The sequence below is a fragment of the Gossypium hirsutum genome, chromosome D13 (assembly GCF_007990345.1).
Source record: "Gossypium hirsutum isolate 1008001.06 chromosome D13, Gossypium_hirsutum_v2.1, whole genome shotgun sequence".
Classification (NCBI taxonomy): Eukaryota; Viridiplantae; Streptophyta; class Magnoliopsida; order Malvales; family Malvaceae; genus Gossypium; species Gossypium hirsutum.
The window spans coordinates 36,933,640-36,954,276 of record NC_053449.1 but is presented as its reverse complement, the minus strand read 5'-3'; the positions used below and the strand labels follow the sequence as shown (position 1 = coordinate 36,954,276).

The 20,637-nt window shown below is 29.2% G+C and overlaps 1 protein-coding gene across 1 annotated transcript; it reads left to right on the top strand.

Moving 5' to 3' along the window:
* Positions 1-19,292: 19,292 nt before the first annotated feature.
* On the top strand, positions 19,293-20,238 carry LOC107898435 (uncharacterized N-acetyltransferase p20). The gene has a single exon (XM_016823913.2). It carries the CDS (start codon positions 19,539-19,541, stop codon positions 20,067-20,069), a length of 531 nt encoding a protein of 176 aa, XP_016679402.1. The 5' UTR covers positions 19,293-19,538; the 3' UTR covers positions 20,070-20,238.
* Positions 20,239-20,637: the final 399 nt, after the last annotated feature.

Here is a 20,637-nt window from a genome sequence, read left to right as displayed (position 1 = left end):
TTTAGCCAACCCGAGGGATAATTCGTAAAATTGTTTAAAGTTTAAAGGCCTACTATGAATTATTTAAATGTGTTTATGAACTTTTTTGATCGATTCATGAACTTGATAGCTAAATATAGGTATTTTGTTAAGTGATTTTTAGTAATTTTAATGTTTAAGGATTTATTTCTTAAAATAGTAAAACTCTATAGAAATATTTTGAAATTTTGATAAATATGGGTTGATTAGAAACCTTAGGAAATTTGGCTAGCATGAATGATGGTTAAATGTGATTAACTTGTAAGTTTCGGATTTAGGGACTAAATTGCATAAAGGATAAAATATTGGGGTAATTTTGTAAATTGATAATAAAAGGGGCCTATAAGCACTTTAAATCTCCCTTTTATCATTATTTTATTAACCATTTTAAAATAATTTGGTTAAAGTACTAGTTATACTCGTTAATGTAGGAATTAATTTTAGTTTATTCAAGCCTCCTTCGGGTACTATCCTCGGAGTACTTCTGGTACGTTGTATAGAATATATTACAACTTGACCCATATACTTGTGAACACCGCCTTAATTCATATCTTTAGTTGTAGTATTCTCACTCCCGATGATAGTACGCAGGAGGGCTGTCAATTGTATAAGCCAAATTGATTAGTTGTTATTAGAAGTTAGTAGTGTAATGATACTTAAAAATGCCAAATTTGCACAACTTGCATTCTATGCTTTGGTAGAAATTTGATATGGTAGTATGAAATTTGTTTAAACATGTTTTCAGGTCATCCAAACTTGTACCAGGTTGATTCTTGTGAAAATAGTGAGTCACGTCGCGACGAAGAACTACTGGTGTCGCGACGAGAAACAAAATAAAATCTAGAAGGCGATGCCATTGCTCAAGGTCATGAAGAGCATCAAACAGTGAGTTACGTCGTGATGAGCAACCCTCGGCATTGTGAAGTCAACCCAAAACTTTAGAATCTTTACAATTTGGTCCTATTTCAACCTCAAGTTATTAAAAGAGCTTTCATAAGCTCATATATGACTTGAAAATGATTATGTATCATTTTATTTACTCGTTCTAGTTGTAATAGAATGTTTAATGGTTTGTAAATGAATGTAATTTAATCGTAGTTTCTTCGGCAATTAATGTGACACATTATAACTTGGATTCGGCGATCGGATCGGATAATGGGGTGTTACAATCAAATTGGTCATTCCACTGTTAAATGGTAATGGAAGACTAACAGTGCATTTTCATGTTAGTCACTATAAAATTAGAGGAAACTACCCACTAGTCACTCTAAATAGGGGTTGTTCCTATTTTGGTCACCCCAAAATTTTTCGAACAAATGCACAGTTAATCTTCCATTACCATTTAACAGTGGAATGACCAATTTGACCAATTTCACTTTTAGGTGACCAAAATAGGAATGATTCATATTTAGAGTGACAAATGGTGTAGTTAACCCTATGATTCTCGCCATGTTGGAAAAACGGGTTTGAAAAATGCAGTGGAAAATTAATTTAGGGAAAACAAAGTTTTAATTTTTTTTCAAAACAAGATCTTGGTTGTGATATCTAAAGTAATAAACATTTAATCAAAATTGTACCCTTTCAATTTGTCTTGGATGATCATTTTGACTGAGTAGTCTTCTCCGCTATCCTCAAGCTCACGCCTGCCGAGTGTGGGCTCGCTTCAAATTAGAAAAATTTTCACAAGAATTATTAGTTAGGTAATTCCATAATTTATCTAAACTTTTGGGTCAAGTTGTAAATTAGAAAAATATCTCTAGAAATTTTATGAAATAATCTCTTCAGAGAATTTTCTCTGTACAACTTTCTATTGAATTCAAGTGTGTGTCAAATAATGACCCAAGACCCTCTTTATATAGGGAGAGTTTAGAGCGTTCAACTACGATTAAACTTAATCACTTTAATATTAAATTAATACATGTTATGAATATCTTATTGAGTGGATGTCCATCAAGATCAAGATAAGTTTTAATGTACTTTAAATTCTAATAGTTATTACAAGTAGATCTCTACATCATTTATACTTCTTATGCCTATAAATAGAGACTTTGGAGAAGCTTTGTAAATATTCTGATTGATCAATAAAATCCGCTCTCTATTTTGCGATCTCATTTTCTTTATTATTTACTCACTGTCTATTTATTTTATAACATGTTATCAGCATGATTCTCTTTTAATTATTTTATCCATAAGTCACAAAAATATCCCAAAATTTACTGTTGTCGATTGTCTTCTAGAGCTAATGCTATTTCAATTGAGGTTTACGCACTATGGGTAATCATTATAGCCTTTAACCATTCAGGTACACATAAATCTCAAAAAAAAATTTATACCATTTTATGCAAAAAAATTTATATAATCCTTACATGGTATGTTTTTCTCCTTTGTTCATTGATTTTTGGTAAAATTATTTTATGAAAAAAATATTATTACTTTAAAGTTTCTTTTAAACTAAGATTCTTTTATTAAATTATAGTATGCATGATATTTGGATGATTAAATTTTTTATGATTAAATTATTGTTATTAAATATGCTTGAAATTTGATTAAAATTGTGTGAAAGAGTAGCACTAATCAATTGCCTTTGATTAAAGAAAAAAAATGAAATTCAATAAGATCTAATTAACTCATTAATTTGTTATTGTTGAATGATTGGATTATACCTTTTAGATTGAATTATAAAGTATAAATAGTTTATTTGAGCATCATAAGATTCTATAAGTCATACGTAGTACGTTCTTATGGAAGCATAGTGATTTTAGTACTTGTAATAGTGCTCGTGATAATAGCCAAGGTGACGACGGTGGTGTTAAAAATCTTTAGATATATTTTGCTATGATTTATTTATTATATCATGTTTATTATAATTGGATATTAATCATGACAAACATGAATAGATAGATTCTGATTTGAAATCCACGTATGTTTGCGATGGTGATTATGAAATAAAGAATCAATGGAGGTGTTTAGAAGTCTTTCCTACTATATTTGTTGCATTCCTCGAAGTGAATGCAAACATAAAGAAAATAAAAGATATAATCATGGACCACTAAAAGTGGGAACATAGTAATAAATAAGAAAACAATGATAGTTCTCAAGATAACTCTTCAAATGGTAAAGATAACTTATGTTATCAATGTGATATGAAATATTATTGGCCACATATGTGGCGTATGCGTAAATATTTTGTTTCTGTTAATATTCTTTGAGGAAGGATATGAGAATGTATTAATGAATTCTATCATTACAGATAGAAAATATTTATCTTATTTGGTACTGAAACAAACAAATATTATTTCAATATTTGATAATACAAAATTAGTTGAAATCTCTAGAAGAGCTAATATATCAATATCTAAAAAACACAAAATTTGTGATTGTTAATGCATTGGTTTTAAAAGATATTTATTATAATGGATGTCATATTGTGATTGTGAATGAAGAAAATATTATATTTCATATGAATCACTATTGCTATAAATATATATTTGAAAGGATGAAAAAAATGGAGGATTGAGTTATTGATTACTCCTATTATTAAATTGAATTGATTGCGACTATCTTTGTGATCTTTTGTCATCATTCCCATTAAGGGGTTGAGAGTAAAATATTTGAATGTGAAAGATCTACTTATGAGCAATAGAATATGGTAATTCTATTTAAAGCTCGTTATGGTTGGATGCTCCTGAAGTTGCAATTTAAAAAAAAATTGTGAGTATATTAAAATTACGTCGAAAAATATTACTGATGAGAACCTGCAAGAGAGAAAATTTATGTATGAAAATTCATTGGTTATATACATGTTGTACACCTGGAAAATAAGATACACCCTCAAATTTTTCTATTAATAGATTTTGATTCGATTCAAAGTCTACTACTGGAGTTTAATTTGCTTACTTCTTGATAAAATCGTCAAGACTCAACACAGAAAAAAAATGTATATCTTTAAATATTAAATCGACTTGATATATGGTTTAAATATTTGATATGGTCTTCTTTTTAAGTTTTGATTACACGGGTTACATATTGTTTTAAGCATCTCATTTGTTCATGAAAATGACTATTAACTGATTTATTTATGTTGCTGTAGTAGGGTTTATAATTAAATAATAAATTTTATTAAAACATATCTAGTATGCAAATTTGTGTTAATAAACCAAAGAATTTTATGGTTATTCAAATTTGATTTAATTCAAAGAATTGTTAAAGGTAGTAGTTCATACATTTTATATTATTCTATGTGTTAATTATTTACAAAAATGACATGAGCAATTGTAAATGAAAAGTTCTATGAGCATGAATGGTTGGATTTTGAATTAAATTTCATGCATGTTTATTATGATGGTTATGAAAGAAAAAAATACTAGTATTTCATTATGTCATATTTCTATATTTGAGAAGTGATTGTTATTGATATTGTAACACTCCTAACCTGTAACCGTCGCCGGAATAAGTTAAGAGGCTTTACCGAAGTTTACACATAATTCCACTATTTACTTATGACCATATCAAAGTTGTTCACTCAAATCATCGTCATTAAATTATTTATATCTTGAGTTACGGAACTCCGAATTAAGATCCACTAAATTTTTCTGAAACTAGACTCACATATCTTCTTACCATAAAATTTTCAAAATTTATGGTTTAACCAGTAAGTACGGTTTATTCTTTAAAGTCATCTCTGTTCTGCTATCTGACAGTTTTGACCCTTCTTCACTAAAAATTAATTATCTCCTCATACGAGATTCAGATGATGTTACCGTTTGTTTTTATTGAAAATAGGCTCATTAAGAATTTTAAACATATAAATTATAACCCATAATTATTTTTATATAATTTTTAATGATTTTCTAAAGTTAGAATAGGGGATTCCGAAATCACTCTGACATTATCTCATAAAAATCTAAATATCTCATAATATGAAATTCTTTTTCTTACACTGTTTCTTCTATGTAAAACTAGAATGAATAATCTTTAATTTAATATTTTATTCAACCTCTAATTTGATTTCCACAATTTTTGGTAAATTTTCAAAGTCGGACTACTACTACTGTCCAAAACTGTTTTAGTGAAAAATGTTGATAACTAAGTTTATAACAGCTTCACTTCCTTTCAATTAAACCTTATACATGCCATATAAACCTTAAGATGCACAATAAAATTTACCAAAGTAATCTGGATAGTATGCCCTGATGTGTTGACCCGATCCACCAATTTCACATCAATCTACAAAGAACATTAAACACACAGGAGTAAGCTTATGTAAGCTTAGTAAGATTTTATATATAACTTTAACTCTTCTAAATTTCTTTATTTTCATTTGCATTTCTTTACTTTCCCCACTTATCCCATATGCCTAACACACAAGTCGTAATCATATCATTCAATCACGGTCACAAACTAGTGCATTTAACCAAAGCCTTTTCTTTTTTTTTCAAATTGATCGCATGATAAGTCATTTCATAAAAAAAATTGCATAATTTAAACATTACCACTTCAATACATTATATAAATAATCATATTACCATTCCGCCAATGGCTTGGCACTTGCCTATGCATCAAGCAACCAAACTAGTTAGCGTACTTGCACATATTACATATAAATTCAACTTTGATAAACTTATTTTCTCGACATGTCACACTTGAGTTCATTACAACAACCATATCATATTTCATTTGTTTCACAAATAACTCAATTCTCATGTTTGCTATATAAATAGCTTTTCACAATTTATTTCACATTACATTATACAATGGCAATATCCATTCCATAGTCATTTCATGAGTATATAACTCATATGTTCCATATATTTGCAACATATTTCACATTCTATTTTCAATTCACTATTTCATATTCTTAGCCCAAAGTAGACTTTATAGAACACACCGGCTATACGGAAAAAATACAGAGGTACATTATTATGCACTAATGAATAGAGAACACTAAAGTGCTATACAGAGAGCATAGATGTGCTAATCGGAGAGCACTAACGTGCTAATAATCTGAGAGCATTGATGTGCTAATAATCAGAAAGAGCGCTAAGGTTCTTTAATGGCATGCCACTAATATCCTAGTAGTTCTAATCTCGTCTACTTGGGCAAATTATATTATGCACATATATCACTTTTAAACTTTTCGCATAATGCTTCTATATACTTTACACTTTAATCCTTGTACCGATAATCAGTATACTTATATCTTCACTATCTTTAATACATGTAATATATTTCTAAATTCATTATTCATCAATAATCCACTAATAATCCTTATCATGTATTTCACATATCACTTTTATATATTTTGTAATTTAGTCCTTAGCACAAAATTTCATGTATCAATATATTTTACTTTTAATAACACATATAGCATTATTCAATACTAACACATATTTCTCATTCAATTCAATAAAGTTACTTACCTCAATATTTACTTAATTAAGCTCAATATCAAATAATAATCAATTTCAATCTCTTTGGTCCATTTATCGCTTACTTTTCTTAATCAATTTAGGGAATAGTTACGGAATTGAGTACTTCGTTTTCACAATGCCATAGTATAACTATGGTCTTGCACATAATCACATATCACACACCGAAGCCATAGCTCAGTCATGGTCTTACACTAAAGCACATATTATACTGATGTCATATCCCAGATATGGTCTTATACGGAAATCACATATCACATATTGTCATGGTCCAACCATGGTCTTTTCCGTCAATGCGTATGAGTCACTGAACGAAAGTACTCAATCCAATGTTCCACTAAATTACAACTTTTATTCAAACATTCATATTTTCACAATTATCTCAATTTCATAACATTCATATACAATAACATACCATAGCATTCATGAAATTTTCATAACAATTCATTAAATTTAGCCATATGAACTTACATGGGCCAATCAGTAGAATTTGTAAAAATTTAAGGACTAGTTTGATATTTTCTTTTTCGCGTTTATCTTTGGATTCCCGATCTATAATATAAATTTTTCCATTCCTTAGCATCTAATTCAATACTAATTCACTTCGCAATTTATGCCCTTCAATTTTTGAAATTACACTTTTACCCCAAAATTTATAATTTTTACAATTTAGTCCCTACTCTATTAACACTTTAATTAAACTAATTTTTCCTTAAATAACAATTTATCTAATCATTTTAGGCTATTATACAGCCTTTGATATTCAAAATTTCAGTACCACACCCCAATTCCTAGCTTTTTCACAATTACGTCCTAAAAATCATTTTTTTACTAAAATCACTTAATAAAATCATAATATAATGAAATTAAAGCTTCAAATCTATGATAATTCATCATAAACTTCCAGTACTCACTCATGGTAACTTTCAAAATCATTCATAGAATCAAAAACAAATGAATTCAATAGTTGGACTTAATTGTAAAAGTCACAAAACGTGAAAAATTACAAATAAAAAGCAAAAATTGAACTTACATGATGAAAATATGAAAAATTGGCTTGAAAAATCTCTCCTATGGCGTTTTGGCTGAAGAAAATGATGAAATCTCTAGATTTTTCAATTTTTTCTTTGTTTTATATGATTAATTTGCAAAATTTCCAATTTTGCCCTTATTTCTCCTTATTTTCTTGCTGATTTTCTTACCCAAACCGTCCAGCCCATATAATTTGGGCCTAATTGCCTTTTAAATCCCTCTTTATTAGTCACTTAAGCTATTTAATCACAATTTAACAAATTTTGCATTAATTTCAATTTAGTCCTTTTTAATTAATTGACTATCCCAACATTATAAATTAGAACTTTTCTTCAAACATTCATATTTTCACAATTATCTCGGTTTCATAACATTCATATACAATAACATACCATAGAATTCATGAAATTTTCATAACAACTCATTAAATTTAGCCATATGAACTTATTTGGGTCAATCAGTAGAATTTGTAAAAATTCAAGGACTAGTTTGATATTTTCTCTTTTTCGCGTTTATCTTCTGATTTTCGATCTATAATATAAATTTTTCCATTCATTAGCATCTAATTCAATACTAACTCACTTTGCAATTTATGCCCTTCAATTTTTGAAATTACACTTTTACCCCAAAATTTATAATTTTTACAATTTAGTCCCTACTCTATTAACACTCTAATTGAACTAATTTTTCCTCAAATAACACTTTATCTAAGCATTTTAGGCTATTATACAGCTTTTTATATTTAGAATTTCAGTACAAAACCCCAATTCTTAACTTTTTCACAATTACGTCCTAAAAATCATTTTCTACTAAAATCACTTAATAAAATCATAATATAATGAAATTAAAGCTTCAAATCTATGATAATTCATCATAAAATTCTAGTACTCACTTATGGTAACTTTCAAAATCATTCATAGAATCAAAAACAAATGAATTCAACAATTGGACTTAATTGCAAAAGTCACAAAACGTGAAAAATTACAAATAAAAAGCAAAAAATTGAACTTACATGATGAAAATATGAAAAAAAGCTTGAAAAATCTCTCCTATGGCGTTTTGGCTGAAGAAAATGATGAAATCTCTAGATTTTTCAATTTTTCTTTGTTTTATATGATTAATTTGCAAAATTTCCAATTTTGCCCTTGTTTCTCCTTATTTTCTTGCTGATTTTCTTACCCAAACCGTCCATCCCATATAATTTGGGCCTAATTTCCTTTTAAATCCCTCCTTAATAGTCACTTAAGCTATTTAATCACAATTTAAAAATTTTGCACTATTTTTAATTTAGTCCTTTTTAATTAATTGACTATCCCAACGTTAAAATTTTCTAACGAAAATTTAATACTAACTTAATGACACTCCATAAATATTTATAAAAATATTTATGGCTCGGGTTATGAATTTGAGGTCTCGATACCTCATTTTAGACCCAATTTATCTATTAAATTCTTTTTAAATCACAAAATTCACTAATTCAAAAACTTTTCTAAATTCACACTTGACCCATAATTATTAATTTATTAAATTTTTAAGCTTACTTGTCAGATTTAGTGATCCCAAATCACTGTTTCCGACACTACTGAAAATTGGGTTGTTAGAGATATATTTAATTTAGGCTTGTTTCTATACATTACCTAGGCAGTTATTCTTAGAAGTTAATTGATTGTGTAAAACTCTTGTTAAAATGGTTTTAAAAGTATTTTGAATCGAACTTGGGACCTTTCGCACTCGAAGTAGAATCATACCATTAGACCAAATGTCATGCATTTGAAGATTTTAACATATTCCTTGAAGCGAATATTGCATATAATTATTTGGAAATTATATTTATTGACTTAGTGGCATTATAGAATTCACATTGATTTAGACATTTCCAGTAGTAAATGTCACAATAGTACTTACATGTGGATACAAAGTAAAAGGAATGATAGTAAAAGTATCAATTTGTTACAATTTTGTATAATTGAAATGCATATTAAAGTAAACTAGAAGTTTACTAATACAAATACATTTACTACTTGGCGTGACCAATTAGACCATCCTGGATCATATCTGATATGAAAATTAATTGAGAATTCATTTGGACATTCATTAAAGAACTAGAATATTCTTTAATTTAAAAAATTCTCATTTGCTGCTTATTCTCAATGAAAATTGACTATTAGAAACTCACTAGCTAAAGTTGGGATTTAATGTATTACATTTCTGAAATGAATATGGGCTTATTCATCCACAATGTGGATGGTTTTGATATTATATGATTTTGGTATATGCATCTACAAAATAATCACATATGTGTTATCAACTTGCAACCTGTCGTTTGCAAGATTGCTTGTTCAAATAATTAATTTCAGATCATGCAATTAAGACAATTCATCTTGCTAATACTGATGAGTTTATATCTCAGTCTTTTATTGATTGAATTTGAAAAAAAATTGTAAAAGTTTGTTATTTAAGTGCATAATGGTTTAGAGAAATTATTGATTGAACGCCTCTGATTAATGTCTAAACCATTACTTATGAGAACTAAACTTCCTATTTCAACATGAGACTATGTTGATTTACGTGTTGTACACATCAAGCCAATAAGTTATAAATACTCCACATTTCAATTACTTTTGGTCAAGAGCTAAATATTTCTCATATTTGAATTTTTGTATGTGCGTATATGTTCCAATTGCTCCAACACAATGCACAAAGATGAGTGAACCCTCAAAGAAAGTTGAGAATATATATTAATTATAAGTCTCCTTGTATTTTTAGATGTTTTGAATGTATTGGAGATTCAATTGTGACATGATTTGTGATTACTATTTTGATTCAATAATTTTCCCAACATTAGAGAGAGAGAAATAATAACTTGTAATGAGTTAGGGGGAGAGTAATTTGAACCAAAAGTTCAACAAGGATAAGTCATTATAAGTTTCAAATATGAAAATTCTCATAAAAGAAAATAATAAATCTAGATGGTCATATAGTGAAGGTAGGTGCTCCAAAAGAGGCCCAAGACATAACTAATAAGTAAAACTCCAAAAGAGATTCAGGTACCTGAAACTGAAGATTAAAATAGTGAAAATAAGATATCTCGATAAGTTATGTCAATTCGAGAAAATGTCGAACCGATAATAAAAGTGGTCGACAATGGTTTCGCATGCAATATTATTGGTGAAATAATGAAATAAAATGAGGATCTTGAATAAATCTATTAAGAAATACAGATATGGAATAGATTGTTTAAAATAGAAAGACGCAACTCAAGTATAATTAAATTCGTGAAATTTTTGGACCAATAGTCCAAATACCTAAAAGTATAAAGCCAGTGAAGGTACAAATGAAGTAGTTTTGCAAAAGTGGAATAAAAATATGAAGTTTTTCGCTAAGCCTTGACATTGATTATGAAAAGATACAATATTCTTTTGTGGTGGATACAATAACCTTTAGATATATTATTAAACTAGCAGTTCATAAATGATTTAACTTGCGTCTAATGGTTATTGTTACAATCTTTTATGAATCACTATATAGTAAAGTTTATATTAAAATGTTTGAAGGATTTAAAATGCCAGAATCATATTGAAATTCTCGGGAAATTGTTCATTTATATGAATTGAAATAATTGAACATATATGGTAAATTTTACATAGTCAATAGTAGTTGAAAGAGGATTATAAAATGATCCAAAATACCTATTTGTATTTTTATAGAAGAATCATGATTAAAGTTTGTTATGATTATTGTTGAAACTCCTGAAGAGATCAAAATATATTTCCCCCAAATTTTTCCTCACTTATGACTTTCAAAAGAATGTTGATATAAATGCTTAGCAAATACGTTCAAATGGTCATTTGAAAAGCTAGTATTCAAGACTGAATACATAGAATATGAGATATTATGTGATGTTTTCATGAGAGGGAGTAAATACGCGTTGTACTCTTTTTCCCTTAACCGAGGTTTTGTCCCACTCGGTTTTCCTAGTAAGGTTTTTAATGAGGCAGCATATTATGCATATTATAGATATGTATACTCTTTTTCCTTCATTAGGAATTTTTTTTCCCATAGGGTTTTTATCTTAGTAAGGTTTTAACGAGACACATTATCTACCAATGGACATTCAAGGGGGAGTGTTATGAATATCTTATTAAGTAAATGCCCATCAAGTCAAGATAATTTTTAATGTACTTTAAATTCTAATAGTGTAACAGCTCAGTTTAGACCCTAATCGGACAATGGTTTCGGGACCATGAATCTGAGTCAGAAAAATATTTTAAAATTTCTTTTGGTGTTTACAGTATGTGAATTAATACGTGTGAAAATTTCATGTAAAAATTTTATCGTTTGTGTGCTCAATTTGATAAAAAGGACTTAATTGCGTAAAGTGAAAAATTTGAGGTCTTTTTATTGAAGGCATCAAAATGATGTAAAATAGAAATATGGAGCACTTTCATGTTAATTATACCATTAATAATAGTGGTGGACAATATTGGACAAGGTTAGGTGGATTTTAATGATAATGCATTAAAGGTAAAATGGTAAAAAGCATAATAACTTATAATTAAATTAAATAAAACACAATATAGCCATGCAAATGGCTTTATTTTGCCAAAAATTGAGAAAGAAAAGAGAATTTGGAGCTTTGTATTTTTGGCAATTAGAAGATTAAAATTAGGTATGTTCTTTGTTTGATTTTTTGATAATTTTTACATTTTTGATACCGTTGCTTTGTATATTACATAGCCCATGTGTTAATTTTGGAATTGATTATGATTTTGAGAAGTGCCATTGTTGATAATGTGATAAAATTGTTGTTGATGATGAAAAATAAATATTTGTTGATAGATTATTAAATTTTGTTAAGTAATTTTTAATAAAAATCCAAATTAGGGATTTATTTGTGAAAATAAAAAAATTGAGGGGCTAAAATGTGAAATAAATGAAATGTGTGGACTTATATGAGCTATAGGAATATTTGGCCAAGCTAGATTTTTTTAAATTATGTGTATTTTGTGTTTTGTAAAATAGGGACTAAATTGTTAAAATGTGAATGTTAGGGGTTAAAATGCAATTTGCTCATTTATGTGTTTTTGGAATAAATTTGAGTGAACATGTTATTAAATAAGTTAAATTTGTATTAAATTAGATCAAGAAAAGAAGAAATCGGATTTGGATCGAGGGAAATCAAAAGTTGTCGAATAGTCGTCCCGGTCAGTTCGTCTTCGTCTGAGGTAAGTTCATAAGTAAATAAATGTCGTTAATTTCAAATGTATATGATTTATAAGTGCTGAATTGAATTATTAATTATACTTGGGTAAATGCCGAAATTGATATAAGCATGGGAGAATTAGTTACGAGCTCGATTCGATCGATTTACGACGTCCGAAAGCCCCATACGAACCATAGGAATAATTGGGATACATATGTCATGACCTAGGATTTCGATATGTGATTTCATGTAAGACCATGTTTGGGACGTTGGCATCGATTTGAGATTTACGTGTAAGACCATGTCTGGGACATTGGCATCGTATATAATTTCGTGTAAGACCCTGTCTAGGATAGTGGCATCGATATTTGATTACATGTAAGACCACGTCTGGGACGTTGGCATTGTACAAGCTTTTTGAGTTACCTGAGTATCCTATTTGATTCCGAATGGTTCAACGGGCAATGGTACAGTAAAACCGAATGTGAGCTCAAATTAAACGATTCAGGTATGTTTAAGTTTATATAAAGTTTAATAATACAGGTAGGTGTTGTTGCGTAATATGATATTGAGAACTAATTGTTTAAATGTGATTATAAAAACATGTATTTGAGATTGGGAGTATTCGGCCTACTTGAAATAATCACACTAATGTTCATTTGATAATTTAATTACTTATGACTTACTAAGCTTTCCAAGCTTACTTGTATGTGTATTCGTTGTTTTATAGATTTTGGAGGTTAGTTACGAGCTCGGGGGTCGTCAAGGAAATCCGTCACACTATCGATCTCTATCTCGATATTTTGAAAGCTCGAACTTTGAATATATGGCATGTATAAGCTAGTATTTGTTTTGTTTGGTCATGAAGTGTATATATATTTAGCCATGCGAAAATGGCTTGATAATGATGGTATTGTTTGTGCATATTAGGCCATGTAATTAGCTCATTTTGGAAGTATATTATATGGTATATCTTGTGTGTTGGATGGTGGCAATTTAGTATGTGTGATAACAAAATGTTGTCTATTTTTTAGTATATTATGTTGTCTGAATGTTGTTTAAATGCTGTCCATTTTTGAGCATATTATGTTGTCCGAATGTTGTTTAAATGTTGTCCATTTTTTAGCATATTATGATGTCCGAATGTTGTTTAAATGCTGTCCATTTTTGAGGATATTATACTGTCTAATGTTGTTTAAATGCTGTCCATTTTTTAGCATATTATGTTGTCCGAATGTTGTTTAAATGTTGTCCATTTTTTAGCATATTATGTTGTCCGAATGTTGTTTAAATGCTATCCATTTTTGTACAAATCAATGATGTCCGAATGTTGTTACTGCTGTTCGGATATTTGTGAATTAATGATGTCTGAATTGAAGCCAAATTAAGTTGTTGAAGAATGTAATTGGAAATTAATATGTGTTGCATTAATAAGTTAATTGAATGTAAATAATGTTGTCTGAATAAATAAAAAGGTTGTTCGAAAATGCCATTTAAAATATTTACATGTGAAAATTTAAAGAGTTTATGAGGTTTAAATGTTACAAGTAATGGTGTATGATGGTTGGAGTTTATTGTGTCCAAATTACCCAAATCTAAGCTGAGTAATTGTGTCTGAATTTATCTAATGTGCTGTCATTTATGTTGTTTAATTGCCTTATCTATGTTGTATTGTTAATGTGTTCATGTTGTACAAATCTGGACATATTGATTATGTTACATGCTATTATTGATTAAATACTGTATGTTAATGTTGTACTTTACTGTCCAATAAATTTAGACAAACCAAATATAAATTGTAAGTTGAATTTCATGATTTTTGCTATTGTAAATTGTGGACTGATCTAACCAGTTGAAGATGGACTTGTCAAATTGACCTTAGAAATTAAAATACCTTAATTATATGTTTTATTACTATCCGAATTGGTTCAATGTAATTGTTGTTTTGAATGACATAATTTTTTTTTCTTTATAGTTATCCGGATGCTAAGATATTAACGTTGGTTAGTTTGGTTAAATTGATATGTTTCTTTCTCGATTTGTTTTTGGCTTGCTACATGATTAAATTGAATATGGAATATGAGAACATAACATGATTGTTTATAATTGATACTGTTGTTCAGGTTAAGTTTGAAACTTTCTCTAAATTTTTATTTATTTATTTTAATCGGTTGAAGAAAGTTCACCTTGCGTTCGTTATTGAGCCAAATTTGTATTAAACCGTATTATGTTCTGTAATGCCTCGTAACCCCTTTCCAGCGACGGATACGGGTTAGGAGTGTTACAAATAGTTATTAGAAGTAGATCTCTATTTCATTTATACTTCTTATGCCTATACATAGAGACTTTGGAGAAGCTTTGCAAATATTCTAATTGATTAATAAAATACGCTCTCTCTTTTGCTCTCTCGTTTTCTTTGTTATTTACTCTTGTCTATTTATTTTATAACAATATAATATTTATCAAGATAAATGCTAAATTAAATTTAATATTAAATCTTATTAAAATAATAGTATGTTGATCTACAAGATAAACATTAAATTAAATTTAATATTAAGATAATCACTTTAATATTAAATTAATAAAGTACTATTAAGATAAGTATTAAATTTAATTTAATATTAAGCTAGTAAAATAATATTATTTTTGGAATAGTTAATGTGAAATCAAATTCTCTTGTAGAGTCCCAGTAGGAGTGTAACTCTTCCACTGCTCAACCACCGAAGACCAACCGCTGCTGGCCACCGGGATGCCGTCATCGTAGCTGCCTGCACCGCCGTGTCCGGTGATGCAGGTGTGACACCCTTACGGCACCCCGAGCTAGTTCGGCTACTATCAGTTCGATCCGAGTCAGTGATAGAACCGGTTGGACCATCGGCCCGATTTCACATATCGGACCCGATTTGACCAGATTTTGGGTCTTGGTCTCGTTTTAGGCTTTCGGGCCTAATTTGTGGTCTCAAGTCCAATTTTCAAGTTCAATTACTCATTGGCTAATTGTCTGACTTGAAAATTAATTTTCAAAAATATAATATTAATTTTAATTAATTTGATTAATTTAATTTTACTTGATCAAAATTAATTTTCCCAAAAATCACTTAGATTTTCCAAATTAATTTTTAAAGAAAATTCTTTAATCAAATTCTCTAGTTGAACAATTCACAAGACCACATAATTTAATTCCACATCGAATAAATCGACCCAATTAAATTATTTTTAAAGTCGTAGAATTTTCTTCTAATTCAAATGCAATCTGATCGAGCTTTTGTTGAGCTAGCGGAGGGACCAATCGAACATATTCAATTAGGCTCTAGTAATTACAATTATGTCCAGAAGCACCGTTCTAATAATTCGCAATTACTTAATCATGGAGTTAATCCACAAGAAGTACCATGATTGAAAACTCCTTATTGTATACTCTTTACGAAAATAATCCATCCAACTATTTTGTCCAATGACCTCATCATTTGTGTGTTACACTCATATGGTATCCTTGATCCTTTTGAGTTAAATTCGTTCACTCAATACAATCCTATTTTATCTCATTGTGACCATTGTGTCTTCTTAATGATTAATATGATCATTGTCAACAAATGGCTGTGATAAATTGCTCGTTCGAGAACAAGTAACCTATGGTCATGTTCCATATTTTTCAATCCATACAATGCCAATGAAAGGATATCAGTAATTCTTTAATTGAGCTATGAATTCCACTATTGCTAGTAAAGCCATGACATACACAAGTCATGTACCCAACATACGGGCTATGGGCTTGATCATCTTTAGAGCATAAGCCTCCACTTATATCAAAGCACATGAGTTGCATACGCATGGTTAATGACTAACTCAGATTTAGAAAAATCACACCATGAACGTCACAAGTGAATTAATTCACAAACAAATTTAGAATTAATTCATCTTGGGTTTAGTCCAATATATCATTCTACCAATGAATACATCTATGCCTCTACCTGTGGAATCAACTGCTTCGATAGCCAAGACTAGTTATCTCCCCAATTAGAATTGTAGACGACATAATAATCCTTCCATGCTCACTTTGTTTCTTTTATGAGATTACGAACTCATTTAGATTATCTACTGAAGTAAGTTGTCTTTCTCGCAATATAAACGTTCTTACAATGCCACTTATCTTCAGTTTGAATTTAGACAATCAATGAGCTAATATTTGTTTGTCACAATTTCTCTATGCATGAAAAATATGAAAAAAATACAAAAGATATAATAATGCAATGTGAAATTAACTGTATTTATTTATTCATCATTCAAATAAATAGAAAATAATTACATGTTTACTACAATATGAGCACATTTCCCAACATGCCAAGCGTGCGAATGTTTGACTAGAAAATGCCACACCAAAAATATAGTAAATTAAATCAACGATGCCCGCAAGTATACAGGTCAAATTGTAATATAGATGTGTGTAATGGAACATAGGGAAGTATTTTAAGGACCGTACCTAGAGGACGAATTAAATCAAAAATCTACTTCTACAATAACAAGTCTAAACATTAATAATTAAAAATTATATTACGATAAACAAAAAAAGAGATAACAAGCATAAACTAAATTAACTGAATTAAATAAATAGAAAATAAACAAACCACTAAATCAGAATAACATGCAGAAGATTAACTCGTTGCAGTGGTTGTAATTAATTTCAGAATTTGGGTTTAAATGAAATTAACTATTAATTAACTAGTATTACCTACCGGCCTCTACTAATTAACTAATCAACAGGTACTCGCTTATCTCTCAACCTCACTTTCCCCACCGAGATAAATTATGATTTACACGACAAACTTATCTCCCGACCTCGTTTAACCTAGATTACTTTCTAAGGTCATCAATCCTAGGGTTTAGGCACACATAATTTGAAATCAGTTAATTCCTGTTAAGAAACCCTAATTCATCCGTTGACTACTCCCACATCCACTTGTTAATCTCTTTATAGACTTAGCCTCTCATGGATCTAGATTCCATAACTCTTAGCTTTAATTTAAATAAGTAAAAGAACACAAATAAACTATAGTAAGAGACAGGGTAAGAAATTGCTCAATTGATTAAATCGAATATGCTCGGAGTTGCGTAATCTCTTAATAGCTAACTAGTCTTGATGTTTGCAAAAGAACAATAAAATAAAACTATTGAATAGTTCAATAGAAAAGACTTAGGTTCAAGCTGAACCTAGTCGAAAAGAACTAAGTATTTAGAAACTAAAAATACAAATGAAATAAAACCTAAATTTACTAACTACGACTCCTAAAGGCTCGCCGACATATTAGCAATAACCTTTCTATTTATAGTGATGTTTAGAAACCCTAATTAGGTTTATTACAGGTCATAATCTCAAAAATTATTGATTATGCGGACGGTTTTAACCTTGTCGATTCTAGTGTCCACGTTCAGACTTGTGTTGCGACACAACCAAGGTGTGCTGCGACACAACATCGATATTTCGATCTTGGAGCTCTGGTTTCACGTGTTGCATCTCGAGAAACTTGTGCTACACTCGGGTGTCATCTATAAGGTTGTTGGGTTGCTAAATACACCTCTTGCACACTAAATTAAGCATATTAAAACCACCTAAGGCATGTATTGGCCTAATAGGTCAACTAACATCAATTCTTGAGTAAAAACGCTTATTTTGCACATAATTGAATCTAAACTACGAAAGCTGAAAATGCGATAATTAGATATAAAATGACCAGAAAATAAGTTCATTAAGTACCGAAACGTACTAAAACTACCACCACATTTGGCGGCAGGTTACCCTGATTTTAACTATTATTAATAATTAATATTTTTTATGCTTAATATAACATTTGGTATCTAAACTTGACATTGTTTCTTTATTTTGCACCTTTTTTTTGTTCCAATCTAGTACATAGACTTGATACTTTTTCCTAATTTGGTACCTAAGCTATATTTTTTTATTTGATTTGGTACATAAACTTATCAAATGTTATATAAATTACCACAAAACACTAATGGTGTTAAGTTTTTATGAAGGGATAGAAATAGCTAATATATGATCGACATGTGGTAGATGCATGAAATTTAATGGTAGGAATAATTACATATATTTGGAGTTTCCTCTGTTTCACTAAACAATATGCTCAAATTTTACTTTTACTTGGAATTTTGATTACTTTGACTGCTAATGGAAGAAACGATTCAAGAGGGACCACATACATAAAGCATAGCTTGATCTTCATAAAGCTCTCAATTCCACAAAAAATGTCATCAATATTAGAGGAAATATGTGTTCAGAAATTCTAATTCGAGATATTTTTAATGAATGGATATCGAAGCAGAAAACAACAGTTCTAAAAACCCCAATAAAAGAAATTCACAATGTTAAATTAAAAAATAAATAAGCAAATAAAACTTAAAAGTAATTACACGTTTGTATAGCATTTAACAAATTTAGCTATCAAATTGGAAAAAAAAGTTAGGTACTAATTTAAGAAAAAAGTGTTAAATTCAAGTATCAAATTGGATAAAAAATTAAATAAAAAATTAAAAGTAAAAGTATTAAACTTAAATATCAAATTAAATAAAAAATATATTTACACGTGATATTTAGATACTAAATTGAAGAAAAAACATTAAATAAGTAGCTTTAATTCCACCAACTATCTGGTTTCTATCCTTTAATAATTTAAATTAGGTCTATTCGATCATCCATTAAGCTAATCAATGTCTTTTTCCCAAGAAATTTCGCGAGAGAATAAATAAATAAATAATGTTCTAAAGTAGCTTTAATTCCACCAAGTTAATATGATAAATAAGACCATCTTCACCTATAGACTTACTTTGTAGTGTTTGGCTAGATGGAAGTTGACTTGTCAAAAATAACTCTTCGACCATTCAAGCTAGAAGACGCCGATGATTTCCTCTTATTTGCAGGCGACGATCAAGTCACCAATTACCTTCGATGGCAAACACTGAACTCAAAGCAAGAAGCTCTGGATCACATCAAGGATGTATGTATTCCCCATCCATGGCGTCGATCCATATGCATCGACAACTGTTCGATCGGATTCATTTCGATCTTTCCGTTCTCCGGGGAAGAACACAGGTTCAAGGCTAATATTGGATACGGTGTTGCAGTCAAGTATTGGGGACATGGGATTGCAACGAAAGCATTGAAAATGGCAGTGCCTCAGTTCTTTGCTGACTTCCCAGATGTGGTAAGGCTTGAAGCATTTATTGATGCACAAAATTTGGGTTCCCAAAGGGTTGTTGAAAAGACTGGGTTTCAAAAGGAAGGGATGTTAAGGAAATATGCATATATGAAGGGCAAATTAAGAGATATGTTTATATATAGTTTCTTATCAACTGATCTTCCTGCTAACCCATAAGAGCTTTCACTAGATGAAAATAGACCTCATGCATTTTCTTTTGTTTTATTTACCAGTATGGTTTGCTTCTTGATTTGAAATTTGAAAATATGTTATAGTCTCCGTATATTTAGAATTTAGCTTTGTTGTTTTTAATAATTTAGTAAATTTTTTTTTTTACAATTTAACCTTGTTGTTTTGAAAACAAATCTCATACATTTTTATATTTAGAATTTAGCTTTGTTGTTTTTAAGAATTTAGTAACTTTATTTTTTTTGTATAATTTAACCTTCCTGTTTTGAAAACAAATCTCATATATTTTTTTGTTGGGATAAGAAAAATTGATGTTAGTATTTAGATTAAATAATTAACAATATTAACTATTTAGATTAACTAATGACATTATAAAAGTAGAGGGACTGAATTATGTAAAAAAATTAAAGTATATAAATTAAATATAAAGTTTCAACATAGAATAGAGTCCAAATTAAAAACTGGCCACTATCTTATAGCGTAAAAAAGAAATAGGGAACCTTAAAGAAAATGAGAAATTATGTGTTAGTCTCTAAAACACTTAAAACATTCAAAT

Excerpts from the sequence above, each read along its gene's own strand:
- LOC107898435 (XM_016823913.2), top strand. The coding sequence starts at position 19,539 with ATGGAAGTTGACTTGTCAAAAATAACTCTTCGACCATTCAAGCTAGAA.